The 23,168-nt window shown below is 27.0% G+C and overlaps 1 protein-coding gene across 1 annotated transcript; it reads right to left on the bottom strand.

Moving 5' to 3' along the window:
- Positions 1-15,842: 15,842 nt before the first annotated feature.
- LOC135950332 (uncharacterized) lies at positions 15,843-20,940 on the bottom strand. The gene is made up of 4 exons (XM_065499880.1): positions 20,582-20,940; positions 18,590-19,747; positions 17,166-18,512; positions 15,843-15,927 (listed from the first exon to the last, which is right to left on the bottom strand). The coding sequence occupies exons 1-4, from the start codon at positions 20,938-20,940 to the stop codon at positions 15,843-15,845; spliced, it is 2,949 nt and encodes a 982-aa protein (XP_065355952.1).
- Between the last annotated feature and the right edge of the window lie 2,228 nt (positions 20,941-23,168).

Below are 23,168 nucleotides of genomic sequence, written 5' to 3'. Positions count from 1 at the left end.
GCTGTCAAAGTTTGCCTGTTGTTTTTGTTACTTTTACGTTTGTTGTAGCATTCGCCGCAACAATCATAGGATAATTGACAGCTCAAACATCAAAACAACATTATCAACACCACCTGGTATATAAATTTGCCTTGAGAGAGAGCTTTTTATAATGTGTTCTCAAAAGAGCAACTCTCTCACGCGTACACAGAACCAGTGTTGCTATATATTTTTTGAAAAAAACTTTATTTCTAAGTACATACTAAAATTACAAAACCCAATTCGTACATACATGTAATCAAACTGAGATAATTTATGTGAATTTAGTGCTGGAGACACTTTCAATATATTCAAATCAATCTCTATCTACTATCATTTTGAAATCATCGGTTCAACTTATTGATATCAATTTTCCAAAAAAACTTTTTTTTTTAAAAATAAAACTTTTTGCGTCTCAAAAACCTTGCTAAAAAGGGAAAACTTGACATATGGTAACACTGCACAGAACACATATTGTACAAAAACAACAACCACGTTGTTTGAGCACGTTGCTTTTGCGCTTATTTAATTTTTGTTGTTGTTTGTTGCTATTGTCAACAAATAATTGAACAACGCAACCACTCCCAGCAAGGCGAATCTATAGAAGGTGACGACAGAACTACAACATGTACAAAAACAACAAATCTTTTTGTTAAAAGATAGTCGAACTGTCAAAGTTGCCTGTTGTTGTTTTTGCTTTTGGGTTTGTTGTATATTTCACCACAACAATCACAAGTGAATTGACAGTTCACTTGTCTAAACAATTCGCCTTGACTCCCATATTGTTATTCTATTTTTGTATCCGTTTTTAAACATGAAAGTAAATAACAAACATTTCAGAAAAAGCTTTTTGTTCGATTGTTGTGTTTAATTCTTTTAATACCCTTCATCATATGTATATGTAAGTTTGTCATTCGGTTTGCAATTTCTATAAAATTTTATGAAATTTCAACTAATTATGTAAACGATTCTATATTGGATTTGCTGTTACGGTTACATATGTGTTCTCCTATTTTAAGATTTACTTTTAATCTTATATACAGGAAAATTATATTTTTGTTCCGTATTAAATTAGTATTAAAAAATTACTTTCTTCATCACCAGAGTACTTAAAATTTTAATATTACTGTAGCTTTATGCTGTAAACAGTCGTCTGTTATCACAAAATTGTCTATAGAAAGTGCTGTTGAATACGAGATTTTCTATAGAAAATGCTTTATAATAAACAAGATTTTTAAAGAAAATGCTGTTTTTCATAGAAAATACTGTTATACACAACATGTCCAAAAAATATAGTTATAGACAAGATTTTCTATAGAAAATTATTTTATTTTCTATAGAAAAATGTTACACTCAAGATTTTCAACAGAAAATATAGTTATACTTAAGATTTTCTACAGCAAATATTGTTATACAGAAGATTGTTTATAGAAAATATTGTTCTACGCAAGATTTTCTATAGAAAATATTGTTCTACACAAGATTTTCTATAGAAAATATTGTTCTACACAAGATTTTCTATAGAAAATATTGTTCTACACAAGATTTTCTATAGAAAATATTGTTCTACACAAGATTTTCTATAGAAAATATTGTTCTACACAAGATTTTCTATAGAAAATATCGTCATACACAAGATTTTCTACAGAAAATATTGTTATACTCAAGATTTTCTACAGAAAATATTTTCTATAGAAAATATTGTTCTACACAAGATTTTCTATAGAAAATATTGTTCTACACAAGATTTTCTATAGAAAATATTGTTCTACACAAGATTTTCTATAGAAAATACTGTTCTACACAAGATTTTCTATAGAAAATGTTGATCTACACAAGATTTTCTATAGAAAATGTTGATCTACACAAGATTTTTTGTGTAGAACAATATTTTCTATAGAAAATCTTGTGTAGAACAATATTTTCTATAGAAAATGTTGTCCTACAGAAGATTTTCTATAGAAAAAATCGTCATACACAAGATTTTCTATAGAAAATATTGTTATACTCAAGATTTTCTACAGAAAATATTTTCTATAGAAAATATTGTTCTACACAAGATTTTCTATAGAAAATGTTGTTCTACACAAGATTTTCTATAGAAAGTGTTGTTCTACACAAGATTTTCTATAGAAAATGTTGTTCTACACAAGATTTTCTATAGAAAATGTTGTTCTACACAATATTTTCTACAGAAAATGTTGTTCTACACAATATTTTCTACAGAAAATGTTGTTCTACACAATATTTTCTACAGAAAATGTTGTTCTACACAATATTTTCTACAGAAAATGTTGTTCTATACAAGATTTTCTATAGAAAATGTTGTTCTACATAAGATTTTCTATAGAATATGTTGTTCTACACAATATTTTCTACAGAAAATGTTGTAGAACAAGATTTTCTATAGAAAATGTTGTAGAACAAGATTTTCTATAGAAAATATTGTTCTACACAAGATTTTCTATAGAAAATATTGTTCTACACAAGATTTTCTATAGAAAATATTGTTCTATAGAAAATATCGTCATACACAAGATTTTCTATAGAAAATATCGTCATACACAAGATTTTCTATAGAAAATATCGTCATACACAAGATTTTCTATAGAAAATATCGTCATACACAAGATTTTCTATAGAAAATATCGTCATACACAAGATTTTCTATAGAAAATATTGTTATAGACAAGATTTTCTATAGAAAATATTGTTATAGACAAGATTTTCTATAGAAAATATTGTTATAGACAAGATTTTCTATAGAAAATATTGTTATAGACAAGATTTTCTATAGAAAATATTGTTATAGACAAGATTTTCTATATAAAATATTGTTATAGACAAGATTTTCTATAGAAAATATTGTTATAGACAAGATTTTCTATAGAAAATATTGTTATAGACAAGATTTTCTATAGAAAATATTGTTATAGACAAGATTTTCTATAGAAAATATTGTTATAGACAAGATTTTCTATAGAAAATATTGTTATAGACAAGATTTTCTATAGAAAATATTGTTATAGACAAGATTTTCTATAGAAAATATTGTTATAGACAAGATTTTCTATAGAAAATATTGTTATAGACAAGATTTTCTATAGAAAATATTGTTATAGACAAGATTTTCTATAGAAAATATTGTTATAGACAAGATTTTCTATAGAAAATATTGTTATAGACAAGATTTTCTATAGAAAATATTGTTATAGACAAGATTTTCTATAGAAAATATTGTTATAGACAAGATTTTCTATAGAAAATATTGTTATAGACAAGATTTTCTATAGAAAATATTGTTATAGACAAGATTTTCTATAGAAAATATTGTTATAGACAAGATTTTCTATAGAAAATATTGTTATAGACAAGATTTTCTATAGAAAATATTGTTATAGACAAGATTTTCTATAGAAAATATTGTTATAGACAAGATTTTCTATAGAAAATATTGTTATAGACAAGATTTTCTATAGAAAATATTGATAAAAGATTTTCTATAGAAAATATTGTTATAGACAAGATTTTCTATAGAAAATATTGTTATAGACAAGATTTTCTATAGAAAATATTGTTATAGACAAGATTTTCTATAGAAAATATTGTTATAGACAAGATTTTCTATAGAAAATATTGTTATAGACAAGATTTTCTATAGAAAATATTGTTATAGACAAGATTTTCTATAGAAAATATTGTTATAGACAAGATTTTCTATAGAAAATATTGTTATAGACAATATTTTCTATAGAAAATATTGTTATAGACAAGATTTTCTATAGAAAATATTGTTATAGACAAGATTTTCTATAGAAAATATTGTTATAGACAAGATTTTCTATAGAAAATATTGTTATAGACAAGATTTTCTATAGAAAATATTGTTATAGACAAGATTTTCTATAGAAAATATTGTTATAGACAAGATTTTCTATAGAAAATATTGTTATAGACAAGATTTTCTATAGAAAATATTGTTATAGACAAGATTTTCTATAGAAAATATTGTTATAGACAAGATTTTCTATAGAAAATATTGTTATAGACAAGATTTTCTATAGAAAATATTGTTATAGACAAGATTTTCTATAGAAAATATTGTTATAGACAAGATTTTCTATAGAAAATATTGTTATAGACAAGATTTTCTGTAGAAAATATTGTTATAGACAAGATTTTCTATAGAAAATATTGTTATAGACAGGATTTTCTATAGAAAATATTGTTATAGACAAGATTTTCTATAGAAAATATTGTTATAGACAAGATTTTCTATAGAAAATATTGTTATAGACAAGATTTTCTATAGAAAATATTGTTATAGACAAGATTTTCTATAGAAAATATTGTTATAGACAAGATTTTCTATAGAAAATATTGTTATAGACAAGATTTTCTATAGAAAATATTGTTATAGACAAGATTTTCTATAGAAAATATTGTTATAGACAAGATTTTCTATAGAAAATATTGTTATAGACAAGATTTTCTATAGAAAATATTGTTATAGACAAGATTTTGTATAGAAAATATTGTTATAGACAAGATTTGCTATAGAAAATATTGTTATAGACAAGATTTGCTATAGAAAATATTGTTATAGACAAGATTTTCTATAGAAAATATTGTTATAGACAAGATTTTCTATAGAAAATATTGTTATAGACAAGATTTTCTATAGAAAATATTGTTATAGACAAGATTTTCTATAGAAAATATTGTTAAGACAAGATTTTCTATAGAAAATATTGTTATAGACAAGATTTTCTATAGAAAATATTGTTATAGACAAGATTTTCTATAGAAAATATTGTTATAGACAAGATTTTTCTATAGAAAATATTGTTATAGACAAGATTTTCTATAGAAAATATTGTTATAGACAAGATTTTCTATAGAAAATATTGTTATAGACAAGATTTTCTATAGAAAATATTGTTATAGACAAGATTTTCTATAGAAAATATTGTTATAGACAAGATTTTCTATAGAAAATATTGTTATAGACAAGATTTTCTATAGAAAATATTGTTATAGACAAGATTTTCTATAGAAAATATTGTTATAGACAAGATTTTCTATAGAAAATATTGTTATAGACAAGATTTTCTATAGAAAATATTGTTATAGACAAGATTTTCTATAGAAAATATTGTTATAGACAAGATTTTCTATAGAAAATATTGTTATAGACAAGATTTTCTATAGAAAATATTGTTATAGACAAGATTTTCTATAGAAAATATTGTTATAGACAAGATTTTCTATAGACAAGATTTTCTATAGAAAATATTGTTATAGACAAGATTTTCTATAGAAAATATTGTTATAGACAAGATTTTCTATAGAAAATATTGTTATAGACAAGATTTTCTATAGAAAATATTGTTATAGACAAGATTTTCTATAGAAAATATTGTTATAGACAAGATTTTCTATAGAAAATATTGTTATAGACAAGATTTTCTATAGAAAATATTGTTATAGACAAGATTTTCTATAGAAAATATTGTTATAGACAAGATTTTCTATAGAAAATATTGTTATAGACAAGATTTTCTATAGAAAATATTGTTATAGACAAGATTTTCTATAGAAAATATTGTTATAGACAAGATTTTCTATAGAAAATATTGTTATAGACAAGATTTTCTATAGAAAATATTGTTATAGACAAGATTTTCTATAGAAAATATTGTTATAGACAAGATTTTCTATAGAAAATATTGTTATAGACAAGATTTTCTATAGAAAATATTGTTATAGACAAGATTTTCTATAGAAAATATTGTTATAGACAAGATTTTCTATAGAAAATATTGTTATAGACAAGATTTTCTATAGAAAATATTGTTATAGACAAGATTTTCTATAGAAAATATTGTTATAGACAAGATTTTCTATAGAAAATATTGTTATAGACAAGATTTTCTATAGAAAATATTGTTATAGACAAGATTTTCTATAGAAAATATTGTTATAGACAAGATTTTCTATAGAAAATATTGTTATAGACAATATTTTCTATAGAAAATATTGTTATAGACAAGATTTTCTATAGAAAATATTTTTATAGACAAGATTTTCTATAGAAAATATTGTTATAGACAAGATTTTCTATAGAAAATATTTTTATAGACAAGATTTTCTATAGAAAATATTGTTATAGACAAGATTTTCTATAGAAAATATTTTTATAGACAAGATTTTCTATAGAAAATATTGTTATAGACAAGATTTTCTATAGAAAATATTGTTATAGACAAGATTTTCTATAGAAAATATTGTTATAGACAAGATTTTCTATAGAAAATATTGTTATAGACAAGATTTTCTATAGAAAATATTGTTATAGACAAGATTTTCTATAGAAAATATTGTTATAGACAAGATTTTCTATAGAAAATATTGTTATAGACAAGATTTTCTATAGAAAATATTGTTATAGACAAGATTTTCTATAGAAAATATTGTTATAGACAAGATTTTCTATAGAAAATATTGTTATAGACAAGATTTTCTATAGAAAATATTGTTATAGACAAGATTTTCTATAGAAAATATTGTTATAGACAAGATTTTCTATAGAAAATATTGTTATAGACAAGATTTTCTATAGAAAATATTGTTATAGACAAGATTTTCTATAGAAAATATTGTTATAGACAAGATTTTCTATAGAAAATATTGTTATAGACAAGATTTTCTATAGAAAATATTGTTATAGACAAGATTTTCTATAGAAAATATTGTTATAGACAAGATTTTCTATAGAAAATATTGTTATAGACAAGATTTTCTATAGAAAATATTGTTATAGACAAGATTTTCTATAGAAAATATTGTTATAGACAAGATTTTCTATAGAAAATATTGTTATAGACAAGATTTTCTATAGAAAATATTGTTATAGACAAGATTTTCTATAGAAAATATTGTTATAGACAAGATTTTCTATAGAAAATATTGTTATAGACAAGATTTTCTATAGAAAATATTGTTATAGACAAGATTTTCTATAGAAAATATTGTTATAGACAAGATTTTCTATAGAAAATATTGTTATAGACAAGATTTTCTATAGAAAATATTGTTATAGACAAGATTTTCTATAGAAAATATTGTTATAGACAAGATTTTCTATAGAAAATATTGTTATAGACAAGATTTTCTATAGAAAATATTGTTATAGACAAGATTTTCTATAGAAAATATTGTTATAGACAAGATTTTCTATAGAAAATATTGTTATAGACAAGATTTTCTATAGAAAATATTGTTATAGACAAGATTTTCTATAGAAAATATTGTTATAGACAAGATTTTCTATAGAAAATATTGTTATAGACAAGATTTTCTATAGAAAATATTGTTATAGACAAGATTTTCTATAGAAAATATTGTTATAGACAAGATTTTCTATAGAAAATATTGTTATAGACAAGATTTTCTATAGAAAATATTGTTATAGACAAGATTTTCTATAGAAAATATTGTTATAGACAAGATTTTCTATAGAAAATATTGTTATAGACAAGATTTTCTATAGAAAATATTGTTATAGACAAGATTTTCTATAGAAAATATTGTTATAGACAAGATTTTCTATAGAAAATATTGTTATAGACAAGATTTTCTATAGAAAATATTGTTATAGACAAGATTTTCTATAGAAAATATTGTTATAGACAAGATTTTCTATAGAAAATATTGTTATAGACAAGATTTTCTATAGAAAATATTGTTATAGACAAGATTTTCTATAGAAAATATTGTTATAGACAAGATTTTCTATAGAAAATATTGTTATAGACAAGATTTTCTATAGAAAATATTGTTATAGACAAGATTTTCTATAGAAAATATTGTTATAGACAAGATTTTCTATAGAAAATATTGTTATAGACAAGATTTTCTATAGAAAATATTGTTATAGACAAGATTTTCTATAGAAAATATTGTTATAGACAAGATTTTCTATAGAAAATATTGTTATAGACAAGATTTTCTATAGAAAATATTGTTATAGACAAGATTTTCTATAGAAAATATTGTTATAGACAAGATTTTCTATAGAAAATATTGTTATAGACAATATTTTCTATAGAAAATATTGTTATAGACAAGATTTTCTATAGAAAATATTGTTATAGACAATATTTTCTATAGAAAATATTGTTATAGACAATATTTTCTATAGAAAATATTGTTATAGACAAGATTTTCTATAGAAAATATTTTTATAGACAAGATTTTCTATAGAAAATATTTTTATAGACAAGATTTTCTATAGAAAATATTGTTATAGACAAGATTTTCTATAGAAAATATTGTTATAGACAAGATTTTCTATAGAAAATATTGTTATAGACAAGATTTTCTATAGAAAATATTGTTATAGACAAGATTTTCTATAGAAAATATTGTTATAGACAAGATTTTCTATAGAAAATATTGTTATAGACAAGATTTTCTATAGAAAATATTGTTATAGACAAGATTTTCTATAGAAAATATTGTTATAGACAAGATTTTCTATAGAAAATATTGTTATAGACAAGATTTTCTATAGAAAATATTGTTATAGACAAGATTTTCTATAGAAAATATTGTTATAGACAAGATTTTCTATAGAAAATATTGTTATAGACAAGATTTTCTATAGAAAATATTGTTATAGACAAGATTTTCTATAGAAAATATTGTTATAGACAAGATTTTCTATAGAAAATATTGTTATAGACAAGATTTTCTATAGAAAATATTGTTATAGACAAGATTTTCTATAGAAAATATTGTTATAGACAAGATTTTCTATAGAAAATATTGTTATAGACAAGATTTTCTATAGAAAATATTGTTATAGACAAGATTTTCTATAGAAAATATTGTTATAGACAAGATTTTCTATAGAAAATATTGTTATAGACAAGATTTTCTATAGAAAATATTGTTATAGACAAGATTTTCTATAGAAAATATTGTTATAGACAAGATTTTCTATAGAAAATATTGTTATAGACAAGATTTTCTATAGAAAATATTGTTATAGACAAGATTTTCTATAGAAAATATTGTTATAGACAAGATTTTCTATAGAAAATATTGTTATAGACAAGATTTTCTATAGAAAATATTGTTATAGACAAGATTTTCTATAGAAAATATTGTTATAGACAAGATTTTCTATAGAAAATATTGTTATAGACAAGATTTTCTATAGAAAATATTGTTATAGACAAGATTTTCTATAGAAAATATTGTTATAGACAAGATTTTCTATAGAAAATATTGTTATAGACAAGATTTTCTATAGAAAATATTGTTATAGACAAGATTTTCTATAGAAAATATTGTTATAGACAAGATTTTCTATAGAAAATATTGTTATAGACAAGATTTTCTATAGAAAATATTGTTATAGACAAGATTTTCTATAGAAAATATTGTTATAGACAAGATTTTCTATAGAAAATATTGTTATAGACAAGATTTTCTATAGAAAATATTGTTATAGACAAGATTTTCTATAGAAAATATTGTTATAGACAAGATTTTCTATAGAAAATATTGTTATAGACAAGATTTTCTATAGAAAATATTGTTATAGACAAGATTTTCTATAGAAAATATTGTTATAGACAAGATTTTCTATAGAAAATATTGTTATAGACAAGATTTTCTATAGAAAATATTGTTATAGACAAGATTTTCTATAGAAAATATTGTTATAGACAAGATTTTCTATAGAAAATATTGTTATAGACAAGATTTTCTATAGAAAATATTGTTATAGACAAGATTTTCTATAGAAAATATTGTTATAGACAAGATTTTCTATAGAAAATATTGTTATAGACAAGATTTTCTATAGAAAATATTGTTATAGACAAGATTTTCTATAGAAAATATTGTTATAGACAAGATTTTCTATAGAAAATATTGTTATAGACAAGATTTTCTATAGAAAATATTGTTATAGACAAGATTTTCTATAGAAAATATTGTTATAGACAAGATTTTCTATAGAAAATATTGTTATAGACAAGATTTTCTATAGAAAATATTGTTATAGACAAGATTTTCTATAGAAAATATTGTTATAGACAAGATTTTCTATAGAAAATATTGTTATAGACAAGATTTTCTATAGAAAATATTGTTATAGACAATATTTTCTATAGAAAATATTGTTATAGACAAGATTTTCTATAGAAAACATTGTTATAGACAAGATTTTCTATAGAAAACATTGTTATAGACAAGATTTTCTATAGAAAACATTGTTATAGACAAGATTTTCTATAGAAAACATTGTTATAGACAAGATTTTCTATAGAAAACATTGTTATAGACAAGATTTTCTATAGAAAACATTGTTATAGACAAGATTTTCTATAGAAAACATTGTTATAGACAAGATTTTCTATAGAAAACATTGTTATAGACAAGATTTTCTATAGAAAACATTGTTATAGACAAGATTTTCTATAGAAAACATTGTTATAGACAAGATTTTCTATAGAAAATATTGTTATAGACAAGATTTTCTATAGAAAATATTGTTATAGACAAGATTTTCTATAGAAAATATTGTTATAGACAAGATTTTCTATAGAAAATATTGTTATAGACAAGATTTTCTATAGAAAATATTGTTATAGACAAGATTTTCTATAGAAAATATTGTTATAGACAAGATTTTCTATAGAAAATATTGTTATAGACAAGATTTTCTATAGAAAATATTGTTATAGACAAGATTTTCTATAGAAAATATTGTTATAGACAAGATTTTCTATAGAAAATATTGTTATAGACAAGATTTTCTATAGAAAATATTGTTATAGACAAGATTTTCTATAGAAAATATTGTTATAGACAAGATTTTCTATAGAAAATATTGTTATAGACAAGATTTTCTATATATCTATAACAATATTTTCTATAGAAAATCTTGTCTATAACAATATTTTCTATAGAAAATCTTGTCTATAGAAAATCTTGTCTATAACAATATTTTCTATAGAAAATCTTGTCTATAACAATATTTTCTATAGAAAATCTTGTCTATAACAATATTTTCTATAGAAAATCTTGTCTATAACAATATTTTCTATAGAAAATCTTGTCTATAACAATATTTTCTATAGAAAATCTTGTCTATAACAATATTTTCTATAGAAAATCTTGTCTATAACAATATTTTCTATAGAAAATCTTGTCTATAACAATATTTTCTATAGAAAATCTTGTCTATAACAATATTTTCTATAGAAAATCTTGTCTATAACAATATTTTCTATAGAAAATCTTGTCTATAACAATATTTTCTATAGAAAATCTTGTCTATAACAATATTTTCTATAGAAAATCTTGTCTATAACAATATTTTCTATAGAAAATCTTGTCTATAACAATATTTTCTATAGAAAATCTTGTCTATAACAATATTTTCTATAGAAAATCTTGTCTATAACAATATTTTCTATAGAAAATCTTGTCTATAACAATATTTTCTATAGAAAATCTTGTCTATAACAATATTTTCTATAGAAAATCTTGTCTATAACAATATTTTCTATAGAAAATCTTGTCTATAACAATATTTTCTATAGAAAATCTTGTCTATAACAATATTTTCTATAGAATATAGAAAATATTGTTATAGACAAGATTTTCTATAGAAAATATTGTTATAGACAAGATTTTCTATAGAAAATATTGTTATAGACAAGATTTTCTATAGAAAATATTGTTATAGACAAGATTTTCTATAGAAAATATTGTTATAGACAAGATTTTCTATAGAAAATATTGTTATAGACAAGATTTTCTATAGACAAGATTTTCTATAGAAAATATTGTTATAGACAAGATTTTCTATAGACAAGATTTTCTATAGAAAATATTGTTATAGACAAGACCATAGTAAGTTGGACCTACAATGGGTCAAAAATCGAAAAAATATTTTTTAACCCAAATTTTTTTTTTCACTAAATTTAAAAAAAAATAAAAAACAATTTCGAAAAAAAATTCCAAAAAATTGGAAAAATAAAATTGTATTTGTGTTTATCTAAAAATATTTAAAATTTTTATTTTAAAGTATAAAATAATTTTTGGTGAAGGGTATTTAAGATTCGGCACAGCCGAATATAGCTCTCTTACTTGTTTTAATTATTTTCAACTTGTTGAGTTTTTTTATTATTTTTGCGTTGACTATTATTTACAATATTTTTTTTCTTCTTTTTATTTACAGCATTTCTCTTCTTATTCTTTGTTTTTGAGTTACAATGCTCTACTTCGATTTGGTTTATTTTCGTTTTTATTAGTTTTTGTTTTTTAATTGCAATTACATATTTTTAGTTCTCATTTATTCTTCATTTGTATTATTACAATTTTATGTTTGGAACAAAATGTTTTAACGGTTTTTTTTTATTTTCAACTTATTGTTTTTTTTAATTTTTGCATTGACTCTTATTTATAATTTTTTTTGTATTTGTAAGTTAGGCTTTTTTACAGCATTTCACTTCTTCTTATTCTTTGTTTTTGAGTTACAATGCTCTCACTTCGTTCTTATTATCTCTCATTAGTTCTCATTTATTCTTCACTTGTATTATTATTATTGTGTTTTTTTTGACGATTGCACAAAATTCATTCATTTTTATTTAATACAAATTTTTTATTTATATTATATTCGTTTATTTTATTTGTTTTCAATCACAATAATAATATTATTTAATTTGTCAATAGTTTAATTAAATAAACCATTAACCTTCGCTTTACCAATACCCACCCGGGTGACCACATCGTTTTTATTGGTTTAATATTTTTTTTTAATTTTGTTTCGATTTAAATGAAATTTAACTCACTGAACAAATTTTAGAGTTCTATGGAATTTAATAGAAAAATTTTAAACTTTCTATAAGGTTTTTTAAATTTTTTAAAATTTCGTTCGTCGCCTATATTTATAGAAGAGTAGTGTCACCCGGGTGGGTATTGGTAAACCATGTACATAAAAAACCTTTGGTAAAGCGAAGGTTAATATTAGTTTTTAATAATTGAAATAAATACAAAAATTACGGACTGATATAAAACACGTCTTACTCGCTTGAAATTTGATACTTGATTGAAAATGTTTCTATAGAAAATACTGTTATAAATAATGTTTTCTATAGAAAATTCTGCTGACAATAATATTTTCTATAGAATATTTCTACACAATATTTTGAATAATACAATGTTTTTAAAATAAAATAATTTTATAGACATTTTTAATAGAAAATATCCAGGAATGAATGCGTGAGATGTCAGCCAAACTTGCGCACTTTCCATATAACGGGAATCCAATAATACTGAATATTCTTCACCTACGAGAAGATAGAGAAAAATTCATTATGAACTGTATTTATTAGCATATTGTATTATTAATTGATAATCAAGCGTACTTACCATTTATTAAGTATTATCGCAAGAAGAATAGCCGGAATAGACACCCAATCATCTAGAAATCTGAAATTGCACCGCAACGCTTAACAGTATTGCCAACTACTGTAATATCATACTTACCGAACGTTAAGCATGAACTCCAATATTATCGACGTCATTCAGTTCAACAATACCCGGTCTGGACAATGCAAATGGACAAATATTTCAACCCATTTACACAAAAATTTGTTTCATAGTAAACAACAAAAAAATATAAAGTCATTTAAAAAAAATATTCGATTCTATTAAAATGTTTCTTAAAACCAAATAAAATATTTGTAAAGAAAAAAAGTTGTAGCCAATGGTTTAACAAATTATAAAAATGTTTCGTAATATAAAAACGTTCTTGATTTGCAGTACAATAAATAAAGAAAATTTAAGAATAAATATGCGCTTTTGATTATTTAAAAAGTTGTCAGCATTGTTAAAAACAAAATTTAAAATCAATATATATATTATTAAAAACAAATAATACTAAAATATAATTTTTATTTCAAACAAACGTTTGTTTGGAAATATTTCATTCATAATTTTTTCTGTGTAAATAAAAGAGACAGTTATTAAGAACAACAACAAATGAATTATTTATCTCACACCAAACCATTAAAAAACAACAAAAACGAATAAAAGTCATACCAAACCATTTAAATAAAAATCATTTTATAACTGTTATTTTCAGTGATTTATTGTTATAACAAAAATATAAATCACAATTTGGGTTTTTTGGTATATGGACGAGTTATTTTCGATCTCTTGTTTTAACAAAACTTTGGCTACGTAAACTTCCAAAGACTCTAAACGTTGCTTAAACTGGATATAATATTAATGATCATAACGAATTAATTCAATTAGCTGATAGATTGTGGGAAGTTATTTACAACGGAGAAATATGTAGTGTCAGACAAACGCCTAGAACTTCCAATATTGAACAAATCGTGCTAAATTTAACTGCTTCTTTATGTGAAAATATAAATAAATCGACACTAGAAGTTAGCTCTCTTAAAAAGGAATTGGAAACCACGAATTCACGCCCTTTTTATAGAAGATATAGCAGAAGTTCATCACGCTCTCGTGGTCGTTCACCAAATAGAAACTGGTTATGTCGTTTTCACTACAAGTTTGGTAATCAAGCTAGAAAGTGCGAACAACCATGTTCATTTCTAATGAAAGTTCAACAAACTAAAATCATCCACTGTTGCAGCGACGAACAGTAGAAATATTGATTATTCTTCCAGTCGCCTTTTTATTTTTAAACAATTCCAACCGAGAGTTAGATTTGTTGTATCTATTTGGTGAGACCAAAGTAGATAATTAATTATTTGTTACACGAAATGTAACAAATAAAATTCAGTTTTATATTGATTAGTAGCTATCCAAAGAAATTGGAGTGTACTTACTTATTTGTTGTGCAATTCTATATGAGAATAAAAAGGGGAGATTTTTGTAGAATTCAATGTAATTGTATGTTTTATTTTTATTGTGGTTTGTTGTTTTATTTAATATAAATGTTTGTTTTTGTATAAATGTATGGTTTTAAATTCAATGTTTTTTGTTTATAAACTTTTTTTATTTAATATAAATGTTTGTAAATGTTTTTTTGTTTAATATAAACTATGATTTTTTGTGTATTTATATATGTATAAATGTTTGTTTTGTTGATGTTGAGTTTTGGTTGGAGTTTTTGTTGATTTATTTGTTCGTTGTTAATCGACGACTGGACTTTAGTTCTTCGTTACCGCGTAAGCCCGGCTTGAGCCGGTTTTACACGGCTGCTGAATTAGTGGCCGATGCCACTCAGTCGAGGTCGATCAGAGGGTTGTCACCCTCATTTGAGGATCGATCCTCGACATGCCGCCCCCCTTGCACTGGTGCAAGGTTAAGGGCCCCTGTCAGTTGGTCTAAGGCCGAAACAATTTGTTGCACCAGTCCTTGGGCATTCTGAGTCACGCCGGCGAATGGTTGGTTAGGTTGGCGTCGTTGACGCTGGGTTTGTTGTTGCTGACGTCGTTGACGCTGCTGTAGTTGGCGTCGTTGACGCTGCTGCGGTTGACGTCGTTGACGCTGCTGCGGTTGACTTCGTTGACGCCGTTGACGATGAGGCTGCTGCTGTGTTTGGCGCCGTTGACGCTGAGGTTGTTGTTGTCGAAGTTGGCGCAGAGGTTGTTGTTGAGAAATCCTGTCTCGCACACTCTCCGGGTGCAACATAGTATGGTGCAAGTCGCCACAAATTTGACAGCCGTCCATGGAAATGCACCCTCCTACCAAATGCGTACGTGCAAAGCAGTTGGTGCAGTAGCGATGTACCCGTACCACATACTGGCGCTGCCGCAGTGTCATCCTCTTGAATTGCTTGCAAAAACGAAGCGGGTGGTAGCGGAAGCACACGAGGCACAATTCGGATGATTGAAGGGGATCCATCTGCAAAATATAAATAAAATGGAAAAGAACCAGCAGAAATGGATTCACAAACAAAAATTTGGACAATTTTGACATAACATTTAGGAAGCATAATTCTAGTCAATCTACTGACTTATCACATAACGGAAGCATGCACAGTTTTACTACTGGTCTAGTAATGGTACCAGATGCTGTTCGAATGTCAGCAACGCGGACGCGCTTATCTTTTCCTAAATGAACTTCTTCAATTCTTCCCATTTTCCATTCACATGGTGGGAGGAGCTCGTCTTTGATAATGACGAAATCACCTTTCTGCAGATTTCGTTGTGGATGTTTCCATTTATAACGCTTGTGAAGCTCATGGAGATATTCAGAAAGCCTTGAGCCGCTCCCATCTGTTAATAATCGAAATGTCTGCAGGTAGTTCAGGAGCGAATAATAATGGAGCTCCTCTTAGAAAGTGCCCTGGAGTTAGGGCTTGAAGATCTTCGGGATCTTCAGACATTGGGGATATGGGCCTGGAGTTGAGCACACTCTCAATTCGAGCCAGAAGAGTTGAAAACTCTTCAAAATTGAACTTTTGAGCTCCGGTTACCTTTTTGAAGTGTAACTTAAAACTCTTTACTCCGGCCTCCCAAAGACCTCCCATGTGCGGAGCGCTGGGTGGAATAAACTTCCAATCGAATCCCAAAATTGCATATTTCTCGGTAATAGATTTAGATGATCTTTTAAGAAATAAAGAATACTCCTTCCGTAAAGATCGACTTGCACCGATGAAATTCGTACCATTATCGGACATAATGCATTTTGGAAGACCTCTTCTAGCTATGAACCTGGCGAACGCTGCAAGAAATGCGTCAGAGGATAAACTGGAGCATGCTTCGAGATGAATGGCTTTTGTTGCAAAGCATACAAACACGCAGGCATATCCTTTTACGTATGGAGAATTTCGAACATTTCCTGACTTTATTTGAAATGGGCCAGCGAAATCGACACCTGTATATGTAAAAGGTAAGGAAAATGAACATCTTTCTATGGGAAGAGCAGCCATAATCTGGGACTTAACTTGCTGCTTATAACGAACGCATATTAAGCAATGGTGAACACATTTCTTTACTGCTCGTTTAAGTCCTGGGATATAGAACTGGCTTCGTAATGCATTCATCATAAGAGAAATGTCAGCATGCATTAAAGTCTTGTGAGTAAAATCGAGAAATATTTTACAGAAATTGGACGAGTTTGGTATAATTATAGGATACCTTTCATCATAGGTCAAAGATGAATTTGCTAATCTACCGTTAACTCGCATAACTCCGGTAGAATCCAGAAATGGATTTAAAGTAAGTAGAGAACTTTTTCTTGAAATAGATTTTGAGTCCAAGAGTTGATGATATTCACTAGTGTAGTAAATCTTTTGAGTTAATTTTATTAACATAATTTTAGATGCATTAAGTTCAGCATGACTGAGAGTCCAACTTGGATACTGAGCCTTTGTACCTTTGTTTCTGGTTGCATTAATGAACCTGAGAACATAAGCTAGGACTGCTAGAGCTCGAGGAAGAGATGAGAATCTATCTATTAAATTATGGTCAGCCGGTATTAAAGAATAAACATCAATCTTTCTTCTTTCGTGAATAACTTCCGGCAAGGCGTTGGATTCGGGCCAGTGGTCACGGGAGTCCAAGAGCCATATTGGTCCGTGCCACCACAATGGGTTGGCCACAAGATCTTGTGGCTTACAACCGCGTGTGCCAAGATCAGCTGGATTGTGATCCGTTGGAACGTGATTCCAGATGGCATTACCAACATTTTCAATAATTTGAGTTGTCCTATTTGCTACATACGTTTTCCAAACTGCTGGAGGTTTTTGTAGCCAGGCAAGCACAATTGTTGAATCAGACCATAAGTAAAGTGTAGGACTATTGAAAGGTAGATTTAAAAGTGTTCGCCTTACGAGCTTCGAAAGTAGTAGGGCTCCACATAGCTCAAGACGAGGTAAACTTATCCGTTGCAAGGGGGCAACTTTGCTTTTCGCAGCTAATAGATGTGAATATCTAACGCCGGAGTTTTCTGATACTACATATAATGTAGCGCAATAAGCCTGCTCTGAGGCGTCACAGAATCCGTGGATCTGGATATTGTGTTGTGGGTGGTAGTTAATCCACCTAGGAATTGTAATGGATTCTATAGTCGACAAACTATCAGTAAAAATGTTCCACTTGGCAAGAAATTGCGGTTTAACATTGTCATCCCAGCCAACCTCATCTTGCCACAATTCTTGTAAAAGAATTTTGGCTTGAATAATAATTGGCGTAAGCCATCCTGCGGGGTCAAAAAGTTTAGCAATTGTGGAAAGAATCTGCCTTTTTGTTGCTGAGGAATTAAAGGGCAATTCTTGTACTTTATAAGAGAAGGAATCGCTTATAGCATTCCAACGAATCCCCAATGTTTTTGTTGAACTTGAATCGTATAATTTCAAAAATTCAGCGTCTAATAAATTGTCAGATGAAATCTGAGCTAATAAATCAGGATGATTTGCTGTTATTTTCTTTAAAGGGAAACCAGCTGATTTTGAGCTTCCATAGCAGATGACAAAGAATGGACCCCTGATAATATGTCGTCAACATATGTCTCTTTTCTCAGAATTCTTGAGGACATAGGGCTATCCTTTTCCGAATCTTACGCTAATTGCAAAAGTGTGCTAATAGCCAAATAGGGAGCACATCCTATACCGAAAGTTACTGTTGTTAATTCAAAATCTTCAATTGGACTAGAATTAGTTCTTGTAAACAATATTCTTTGATACGGACGATCAGATTCATGAACCAATATTTGGCGATACATTTTTTCAATGTCCCCATTGAAGACATACTTATATAAACGCCAATTTAAAATGATCGTCATTAGATCAGCTTGTAATGTTGGTCCGACTTGGAGAACGTCATTCAAAGAAAATGAACCTTTCGTTTTTCGTGATCCGTTGAAAACGACACGAACCTTTGTTGAAGCACTTTCGGGTCTAAAAACGGCATGATGTGGTAAATAATAGGAAAAGAACTTTCCGTCATTATAAATTTCTTGAGAACTTGATTTTTTCATGTGACCAAGAGAAATATATTCATTCAATATATCACTATAAACTTCCATAAGTCCCTTATTCTTTTCTAGCTTTGATTCAATATGTAAATATTGTTTCTTAGCAATATATCGTGATGACTGTAAGAACACAGCCTTTGGAAATTCGCTTTTAAATGGAAGTTTAACCACGTATCTACCATCTGGTTGACGATAAGTAGTTTCGTTATACAATTTTTCACAGAAGTGATCTGCTTCTGAATGTGGTTTCATATGTGGAATTTCTTCTAATTCCCAGAATTTCTTTAAAATCGCACTAATATTTTCCGCCTCGTTTTCCTTAGGAATGTGATCTATGGCTGTTAGTGAAATAGTGTGCAATTTCAATGGACCGTAAATATACCAGCCATAAATTGAATTCTGAGCAATCAGATTACCAAAAATATTTTTCTTTAAACCATCAAGGGCAATGTGAGGTATTATATCACTTCCTAATAGCATGTCAATTTGTGCAGAAAGCAAGAAGTTTGGGTCAGCTAGTTTTAAATCATTGATCTCGGAAAGATCAGAAATTGATATAGTACTGCTTGGCATTAAATTAGTCAAATTGGAAACAATTATGACACTAGCATTTAGTTTAAAGTCATGCTGTTTGTCGTATAAAGTAATGGTGCTTACTTTATCAGCATTCGCTACTACAGTACCCCCCAAACCGCAAATTTCGAAATTCGCATTTTCAGTCTTCATATTTAATCTCTTAGTAATTCTACGAGTCAAGAAAGATCCTTTGAACCTGAATCTATCAGAGCTCTGATTGTGAATGGCTCACCACAATGTAGAATTTGAACAAGAGCTGTTGGAAGTAAAATTTCATCTTGATTTACCGACAAATGTGTATTTGTCCTCATTGCCTGTCTTGACGATCCGGGATCGCATGACTCTTCTGATGAAACTGAATTTTCCTAACAATATTTACAGGCTCCGCATGAAAAGCGTTCACTGTGGAATTTCTATTATTTGAGTTATTTTGCGAATTTGTTTTATCATTTTTTTGAAATGAAGCATGCTGTGATGTTTGTTACCACACTCGTTACATCTATTGACACTAGTGCATTCTGAAACTTTGTGGGCGGCGGATAAACAATTTGAGCACATTTGATTTTGTGAGACAAAATCGTTTCGCTGCTTTTGTGAAAAGTTTGCGAATTTTGTGCAGAATCTTAAATAATGATTTTTCGGTCGGAATGAGTTATTAGAATTCATTTGACTTCCATCGTTCGTAATTCCAACAACCCTTTCTACTACTCTGTGCCTTTTAATGAGGAATTGTTCCATTTGAGACCATGACGGCAATATGGAATTAGAAGCTAGAGATTGTTCCCAAAGAGAGAGTGTCTCACTAGGTAATTTTGTTGAACATAGGTATATGAGAATTGGATCCCAATTTTCTACCTGTACCCCATGAGAAGACAACATTGCTAGGCAATCACTTATTGTAGTCTGTACTTTATTAATGGCTTCGGCTGATTCTGATTTGGCATGTGGAATATTGAATAGAGCTTTCAATTGAATATCAACTAGAACGCGTTTATTCTCATACCGTGCTCGTAAAGCACTCCATGCCAATGAAAAACCTTCGTTCGTTAGTGGATATTTATTTACAATAGAGCTTGCTTCACCTTTTGCCTTTCTTCTTAAATACAATAACTTTTGAACGTCCGACATTCTTACTTTGCTAATGTATACAGCACTGAACATATCTCTAAATGAAGGCCACTCTTCATAGGAGCCATGAAAGTCGGGTGCATCGCACGGTGGGACGCTGATACCCATATCTGGTGCCTCATACGTTATGTTCATGGGATAGTAACTAGATGGATCAATTGCAGAGGAGTGAGCGGGTCCACTTTCTCTTTTAGCATTTTCGGCTGATGCCTTAGAAACTTTAATAAAATCCATCATTTCAGCCTTAGTTTCCTGATATCTATCCCTACAAATTTCAAACTTTGATTTCGCATCTTCCTTGAACTTTACATTGACTACTCCCTCATCCGCCAAATAAACTCCTTCATAGGCTCGGCGAAGTCATTGCCAATCTTCTTTTAACGTTTGCAGTTTTGTCTCCAGAAGAGATTCGGTCAAGTCATCGCAACCAATACTTGAAAATTTACCGCAAACACTCATAAGATTGTCTGATTCATGGTCGAATCTAGTGCAAATCTGGGAACCCATTTTTTAATTTATTAGTTTTTTTTTTGTGAAATGGATATTCAAGCTACTAAGAATCTGAATTCTAAAAAAAATCTATGAAAATAAATTTTCTTTTGGTTCGTTTGAACAAACTAATTTCCGTATTATTTGTGAGAAAGAGAAAAGAAAAATTATTTGCTTTCAAATATTGCCTTGAATTAATTATTTTATTAGATAAGCTGATATCTAATTGTATATTCAGTACAAAACGAACGATGTACTGAAGCTATCGATTTCTTGAATGTAGCGTGTATTTGATTATATTATAATATAAATTAATTTTTTCACTAATCACAAATCGAATGATGCACTAATAGTACTCTTGAAAAATAGTAGGGTGTTTTCTAAATAATGGTAAGGAGCCCTTTTATTAATATACAATTTAATATATTATATCAGCAGAAATTTTTTTATTTAAAAAAAAAAAAAACAAAACGAGCGTTGTGTTAATATTACCAACTTTATTAGTGTAGGGTACACAAGTTAACTGTAACAACAATTACTACTGATATTATTGTTTTCTCTTATTTTCTTTTATGCTTTATTCTTCTTAATATAGCTAAGTACTAGCGTATATAATAATTAAGAGAGTTTTAATGAGAATAAAGTTATTAAATAAAAGAAAAAACCACCACCAAATGTACTAATAAACTCACAATATTTTAAGGAATAAAATATATGAAATCAATATAAAACTGTATTTTCTTTTTTGTTGTGAACAAATTTTTAATAATAAAAGAGAACAAATTGAAATTTGATTTTTTATTTTAATGAAATTAAAATATATTTATTTAATTTTTATTACCGATTCTTTGACGGTTTCAAAAAGGACCATAAACAATTCCAACCGAGAGTTAGATTTGTTGTATCTATTTGGTGAGACCAAAGTAGATAATTAATTATTTGTTACACGAAATGTAACAAATAAAATTTAGTTTTATATTGATTAGTAGCTATCCAAAGAAATTGGAGTGTACTTACTTATTTGTTGTGCAATTCTATATGAGAATAAAAATGGGAGATTTTTGTAGAATTCAATGTAATTGTATGTTTTATTTTTATTGTGGTTTGTTGAAATGTTTGTTGTTTTATTTAATATAAATGTTTGTTTTTGTATAAATGTATGGTTTTAAATTCAATGTTTTTTGTTTATAAACTTTTTTTTATTTAATATAAATGTTTGTAAATGTTTTTTTGTTTAATATAAACTATGATTTTTTGTGTATTTATATATGTATAAATGTTTGTTTTGTTGATGTTGAGTTTTGGTTGGAGTTTTTATACCCTTCAGCTTCGTGAGAAGGGTATATATAAGTTTGTCATTCCGTTTGTAATTTCTACATTTTTCATTTCCGACCCTATAAGGTATATATATTCTGGATCCTTATAGATAGCGGAGTCGATTAAGCCATGTCCGTCTGTCTGTCTGTCTGTCTGTCTGTCTGTCTGTCTGTCTGTCTGTCTGTCTGTCTGTCTGTCTGTCTGTCTGTCTGTCTGTCTGTCTGTCTGTCTGTCTGTCTGTCTGTCTGTCTGTCTGTCTGTCTGTCTGTCTGTCTGTCCGTCTGTCTGTCTGTCTGTTGAAATCAATTTTCTGAAGGCCCCAGATATCTCCGGGATCCAAATCTTCAACAATTCTGTCAGACATACTTTCGAGAATTTTGCTATTTAAAATCAGCAAAATCCGTCCATAAATAACGGAGATATGAGCAAAAATCCGAGACAACCTCTGAAAATTTCATCAAAAAACACAATGTATTGCATGCTTTGACAAAAAAGCAACAAAACGTATGGTTGGATGTGCAAGATTTGCGTATTTTGTTTTTTTTTGTGTTTTGTTTCTTTTGGCGTTGTTGTTGTTTTTTATACAACTAAACGTTTGTTTGGTTGTGTGTTGGTTTTTTTGACAAAAAATCAACAAATCGTATGTTTTAATGTGC

Source organism: Calliphora vicina, chromosome 1, assembly GCF_958450345.1.
Source record: "Calliphora vicina chromosome 1, idCalVici1.1, whole genome shotgun sequence".
In the NCBI taxonomy this organism is placed as follows: Eukaryota; Metazoa; Arthropoda; class Insecta; order Diptera; family Calliphoridae; genus Calliphora; species Calliphora vicina.
Note: the sequence above shows the minus strand (reverse complement) of the source record. Positions and strands in the feature narration are given on the sequence as shown.

Bases quoted from the DNA above. Each gene is read 5' to 3' on its own strand.
- LOC135950332 (XM_065499880.1), bottom strand. From the start codon at position 20,940: ATGGATTTTATTAAAGTTTCTAAGGCATCAGCCGAAAATGCTAAAAGA. The intron at 18,513-18,589 runs GTAAGATTCGGA...ACATATTATCAG, and splicing joins AGCACACTTTTGCAATTAGC to GGGTCCATTCTTTGTCATCT. The intron at 15,928-17,165 runs GTATCCTATAAT...TATATTTTGCAG, and splicing joins TCTTTGACCTATGATGAAAG to ATGGATCCCCTTCAATCATC.